General features: G+C 32.9%; 1 protein-coding gene across 6 annotated transcripts in view; it reads right to left on the bottom strand.

The window, feature by feature from the left end:
* Positions 1-711: 711 nt before the first annotated feature.
* The window catches only part of TFEC (transcription factor EC), a 149408-nt gene continuing 143645 nt past the window's right edge, over positions 712-6474 (bottom strand). For 4 of the 6 annotated variants that reach the window (XM_037836335.1, XM_037836336.1, XM_037836337.1 and 1 more), the window contains one exon: positions 712-6248. In XM_037836335.1, the coding sequence (XP_037692263.1) occupies positions 5871-6248 (378 nt within the window). In that variant the 3' untranslated portion in view covers positions 712-5870. The remainder of the gene's footprint in view (positions 6249-6474) is intronic. The other 2 variants (XR_005216982.1, XR_005216983.1) reach the window with 2 other exon arrangements.

Below are 6474 nucleotides of genomic sequence, written 5' to 3'. Positions count from 1 at the left end.
AAGCATGTATGTATGGGAAAAATCCATAAACTTGGTGTTAAATATTAAAAGTCTTAACAAAACTGAAACCCTTATTAATTTCATTATCAAGGGATAAGTCCAGTCAATACCAATTAGCAGTTTTAAAATGTTTTACATATTAAAATACAATATTCTGTTTACCCTAGGTTGTCTGGGGACAATCTAGTATATTAAAAGCTTTTACAGAGTTGCTTAGTGATTTTTCTGCTACCATTATGTCTACTAGCAATTTTGCTACATTCTGATAAACATTTTCCACTAATCAAAGCCATAACAGCATGGCAAAGCAGATGGCAGGAGAACATATTAAAGAATGTAACAATTATTTTCAATAATAGGGAATTATTGGATCATAGTTTTCCATATGGACTATATGGTGAACAGTTGTCAGTTGTGAAGTTTTATGTATACTAAGTATCCTTTCAGGTGATTAACCCACTTTCTGTATTTTCCAGTGCAATCTATATACAAAGGTAGAACAAAAATTATATTAAAATATTTAATAATTATATTCACTCATTAATATAGGCCAAGAAAATAATGGGACATTTTTAAAAAGTATTTGTACAAAGATTCATGTAAATATAAAGTACACCAATGTTTTTCATTTTCTTAGAAAATAAGACACATTACCTTATTAAAAATGAAAGATAGTAATAATTACAAATTCTACAGTCTTATTACCCTAACAATGTTTTCTCGATCTAACCAATGTTAGATTAAAATTAAAGGAATGCTATTTCTGCTATTCATATATATAACCCTATTAAAGTCAAAGATATTTAACTACATTGTTATTATTAAGATTAAATAGCTGAATTAATTTTAGCCTTGTATGCCATAAGCAACTGCAATGCTGTTAGATAAGATCTTTGAATTTAGTTAGCTTTTAAACTTTAGTAGCCACGTAGTAAACAGTAATATAAAATGTAACTACCTGATTATATATAATTCTTCCAGCAAAATAATACTCTCCCCTTTCTTTTGCATGTTTTCTATTTAGTATGGTATATATGACCCCCAGCTTGAAAAGCTGGAAAAGAGTGAAGTTGAAAATACAGAATTTTAGAAATAAAATGGTGCAAGAACGGAAGAGGTAGTATTGCTAACACATAAGTCTCTCACTTTATTCTTGAAGAATGTTGGATAAATGTAGGGAAAAGACATTTTACAAAAGATTTCATCAGCAGAAAACAAAATAGAAAGCATTTAGATATGTCAAAATACACACATAAATCCCTTTGCCAGAAGATGAAAAGCTCCCTTTTATGTATAAAGCAGCAGACAGTGGTATTTCAATGCTAAATTGGTTGAATCCAAGGGGAGATTTTCTTTTTAATCAAAATAACCATTTTCTGATAATTTTCCATATGCTAACATTATCTATGAACTTCACAGGAAAAAACTGCAATACAGAAAAATTTTAAGAAAAACATTTTTTCCTCAATTTTTAAAATTGTTTCTATGTTTTCAACTTAAAAATCATAAAAATGCTAAAGTTTCCGTGTATGATATGAATCGTGATCACAGGTGGGTCATGTGACTCCTTAGATCAGCAACACTCCAAATATGTTTAGTATTTATAAAGTAAATGTAATGAAAACTGTATATACGTAACTCAACACTAACTCAAACTGACATCTTAAACTTATCAAAGGGAAAAAACTATTCAACACGCAGGGGCAATGGAGGGGCAAATGATGTAATTCCATGAAGCATATATAGACTGTGCCACCATCAATATTGAAGCAAAATTCAATCCTTCAGGGTGTTTTCAAGAAAATCAGATGGTTGATCTTGTGCTGATAACACAGCAAAATGAATAGATTTCAGTTTTCATCCATATCTTAGGCATCACAAGAGCAGTAAATATTAGTCTAGAGATATTGTAAAAACATTGGAGCACTTGGTTATGCCAATTATTTATTTAAATATTAAAATACCACAATGTTGGAGCAAAAAAAGTATTTTCAGGACATCTTGAAGTGTAAGAAAGCACCAATCTGATGCAATCTACCAATACACAGGAAAAATATATTCTTTTTCAAGTTAAAAATCTAACTTCTCTCCTGACACTAAGGTGCAAGGGCACACCAAATCAAGACACTTATTGTACCTAAATTTATTTTTTTAATGTGGGAGCTACTAAGTATTCTATTTGCAGCTGTGATGGTAAAAAATAAATGTTTTTTAAAAAAAGAGGAAAGAGATCACTTTTCAATGTCTCCAGCTCATCTGGCTATTTATTATTTAGAGCTTCTTTATCTACACAGGTATCATATCTAGACATGGATATCATGCCTGTAAACTGAGGAAATATGGTCTGTACATATATTCTCCATTGACATGGGATAAGTTAAGAGAAGAAAGGACACAAAAAATTACAAAAATTATGTATACTCATAAGAGCTCCTCATTATTTTAAGATAATTGGGAGTTGGAAAATGCTAATTAATATAAATCCACTAAAAGGGGGCCAACATTTTATGAAAATAGAGAAAAATACTGGATAGGGCTTCATCTTGAAGAAAATAGCTAACAGTAATAAAAATAAAATTATCTTATTTTACACAAAGTTCATATTACTGAAATTGTGAATTAATTATTTAAATGCACAAGTCTTAGTTAATTTGTGTATTAATAATTCAGTGATATGTGACATCTTTTTGTGACAACATTGTTTGATAAAGAATATGCTATCTTTTATTTTATGAGAAGTCTTATTTCTGCAAAATCTTATAGACTTTCATCAGTTTTCCCAAGGATCTCTCTTGATTCTTAGGCATTCAAATAAATAAATTCAAGTTACTTTTCTTTGACGTTTATTTGCAAAATTTAAAAGTGTTACTGGAGATTACAAGAAACTGCTCTATAGGTTTGTAACACAAGAGGCAAAATTGCTAATGCTGAGTTGGGAGGGGATGTTTGTAAAGGGACTACTTCTATAAGTGAACAACTTCCCTAGTGAATAATTTAGTGTTTGGTAAACTTTCACTTTCCCATGCGACGTCATCACAATTGGAACTGGGATAATAATATTCAGATAACTAGGATTCCCTCCCCCATCATTACATATGAAACTAACTGTGTAGATCCATAGCTACCTATCCCAGCAACAGATCTGATGCAGGAATCCTTCACCCGGCATCCAAGGAGGTAATTCACGAGGTCCCCGAAACTTCTTGAAGCATGCCACTTTTTGTCCTATGTACAGTTCTGTATTTTTCTGGGGAGAGGTTTTATAACTTTCATTAGGTTATAAGAGATTCATGTCCTAAAAGTTCAAAACTACTGTCCAATTAATTTTTTAACTATTTCAGTTTATTATGACACAGCATCAGTCTACTCTGTCTTTTAAATTCCATTACCCATTTTATAATCACCAATAGCGATTATAATATGCAAGTAACAGCAAATATTAGTGCTCCCTCCAGATATCTCTACCTTCCTTGGGTCTCTAGCACTTATGTTAGCTGAGATGATGAGGGATAGTGCCAATGCTCGGTAGAACTTAGAATGGAAAATAATGAAACAGTAATGGCATCATCAGTGCAAGTCTTCTCAGAATAAAAAGATAGGAAAATAATGGATAAAACAAGAAGATAAATCAGCCTCTATCTAAAATGGTATGTTTTTCATGGACCCAAAAATCTATTCGTTCTTTATAATTTGCAATATTAAATTAAATTATCAACTCAAATAATATAGTGAATGTTGTCATAAAGCTAAGAGTAAGTATATAATGTCCTGAAAATTACTGAGACTGTGTATCTTATTGCTTTTTTTCACATGGCATATTTCAAATGAATTTATCTATCTGGCTTTTATAATGGGTCCTGGAAATTAAGAAATTTTTCCTATGTCAAATAATGAAAATTATTTTAATTCTCCAAAATCTGAGATAATAATATAAGCTAGGGCTGAGTTAATCATTATACCAAAAGGATTTGAAAACTTCTCACTTTCGTCAGCATTAACACCTCAAATTTTGTTCTAAAAGTGACATTTTCCTTGTGAGTAGTACTTGTAACATCCTTTCATAAATTTAGCCCAAGGCTCAATATGAATGAAAGCTTAGATCTCGGTCATCTCACCTAGTAAAAAATTCTATTTTCTGTTATATCATAGCACCCTGGTTTTAAAGGGCTCCACAACCTATTGCCAACAGTATTTTCCAGAACTCCCCTAGAGGTGTCTCCTCAAGAAGCCAGATCTTGCTAATGAATGTCCCATGAAGACATCCCCCTCCTCTATTTATTCTCACTTTTATCATTTGGTTGATATTATTTCCTTTCTGTGCCTTTCCCTTCACGTAATTTATGCCTTTAAAATAGAGTTTAAATTCTGTTCTTCCTATAGAGATGTCTGTGACACTTCAACATTCATTCATCTTCATTTTCACTGACCTTCTGCATTTACAGCTTATGCCACACCACTTGGACCTTACTTCTACATGTCCTCTATCTTTTGTTGTTTCCCATACTCCCTGACAAGTATGACCACGTCTTGTTCATCTGCTCTACATTTTCACACGATCCACTGAGCAGTCACTCCATGAGTACTTATTAATTAGATGATCAGCTATAGAGGTCCAGCACACAGCAACACTCTTGGTAACTCAATTCCCAAACCTGAAATAAGTTCAGGACATAAAACATCTTAGTTATAAATTTACTTAATAGCTGCTAATAAAGCAACCAAAGCCCATGGGGTATTTGATGTACTTATGGGAATAGAACTTTATCCTCCACTCACAAATGACTGCAATAAGAAATAGTTCCTGTTTTGCTACTTATTTTGTTAGTTGACAACCCAATTTTCAATATTTTGTCAATTTGGATCAAAACTGTATCCACTGTTCTCAACTATTTAGTTTATAGCAAATATTGGGCACAGTGATAAATTTTAAACAGCTTAAAACTGTCCTGGTAGAAAGACTTTTCTGTATTTCATTTATTAGAATTGATTATCTAACATCTCTTCTTGATGAAGAAAAGGGGGTTTTTGAACATGCTTCTTGGTGTTGATTAGAAAATCAGAGGAATTAAGGAAGAAAGTTTATACTACCTGGATTGTGTATATGTGGATATAGAAGTATGTGAAGGAATAACATTCTAGCCCATATTCATTAGGCATCATTATCAGGAGGCAACGAGCCAATGTCCCCTTCTTTTGACAGTGCATGTCTCCATAAATGACCATGGATGCTTGTTTAAAGGAATTTACATCTAATTTTAGTAACCAATATTTTTATAAATTTGCTGTGTTTTATTGTAGAAAACTCTAATGCTTATTGTAGATTCAATTTTCAATTACAATGACAAATAATCTATTTTATAATTATTTCCACTATCAGGCTTGAACTTCAGACATGTCCACCAGACAGTGGAGAGAGGTAATGAACCACTAGATCTGTTGATCCTGATTCTTGAAAACTAATGTTGTATGAGTTGGAAAGGAAGGAGAGGGAAGTAATGGCTAAGAGAGGGATTGTATATTTCAGTAGATTTGCTCTTCACAGTCTGTTAGTTCCAAGAGCACATCACCAAGTCATTACTTTTAAAACATTAGTAGAGAGCTATTTGGTATGTTGTACCTCTTTCCAGGAAAACAAAATTTAAGTAGATTTGGACTCTAGTAAAAGAGGAAAAAGTTTGTTAGCACTCAGCAATTCTTCAACACCATGTTTCTTCTTCCTGTGAATTCCTCCATTGCTTCTAATCAGTTTTTCATGAACAACATATTCCTTTAGAAGAATTAAGCCAAAGTAATACATCAAACACAGGACATAACTGCATAGCACCAGCAAAGAATTGCTTCCCAGTTGATGAATTAAGCCTGTTTATTTTTTATAACTCATCACCATCATCTGAGCTAAAACTACTTCTCCTACTGCTCTCTTTGGAAACTGCAGGAGAAGTGGCAGATAGCAGAGGATCTGTTCCAAATGGGGATACTGTGTCATCCAGTAACATGTCATCCAGTCTTTGTTCCTCTTGCAAAGCAGCACTAAATGATAGATCTGTGAAGTGTGACAAAGGATCAGAGAAGGCCATAGCTTGATCACAGAGTTTAGGGCTTAGCCCCTGAGACAGAACGAGTTGTTGGCAAAAATCGACTGAATTCTCAGGATGGGTCTGTTGTTTGGTGACCTGAGCACCCAAATCAACCGTGCCAAGTGAAGGCAGAGTTGGTAGACGATGTGCACGAGCCTGTATTTCTAGTTCCTGCAATTTCAAAGAAGAATAATTAAATAGTGACTTTGAAAGTGGACTTAGCTCTAAAGAATAAACCAGAAATAGGGACCAAAATATTAGCAAGCATTCAAATATGAAGACTAACATAAACTATAAATATTCTTTGCAAAGAATGGATACTGGTGCATTTCTAATGCCTGCAAAATAACCCTGAGAAAAATATTCAGCCTTTGAAAAAACGTTCCTCCATTATTCT

Source organism: Choloepus didactylus, chromosome 5 (genome assembly GCF_015220235.1).
Source record: "Choloepus didactylus isolate mChoDid1 chromosome 5, mChoDid1.pri, whole genome shotgun sequence".
Classification (NCBI taxonomy): domain Eukaryota; kingdom Metazoa; phylum Chordata; class Mammalia; order Pilosa; family Megalonychidae; genus Choloepus; species Choloepus didactylus.
Note: the sequence above shows the minus strand (reverse complement) of the source record. Positions and strands in the feature narration are given on the sequence as shown.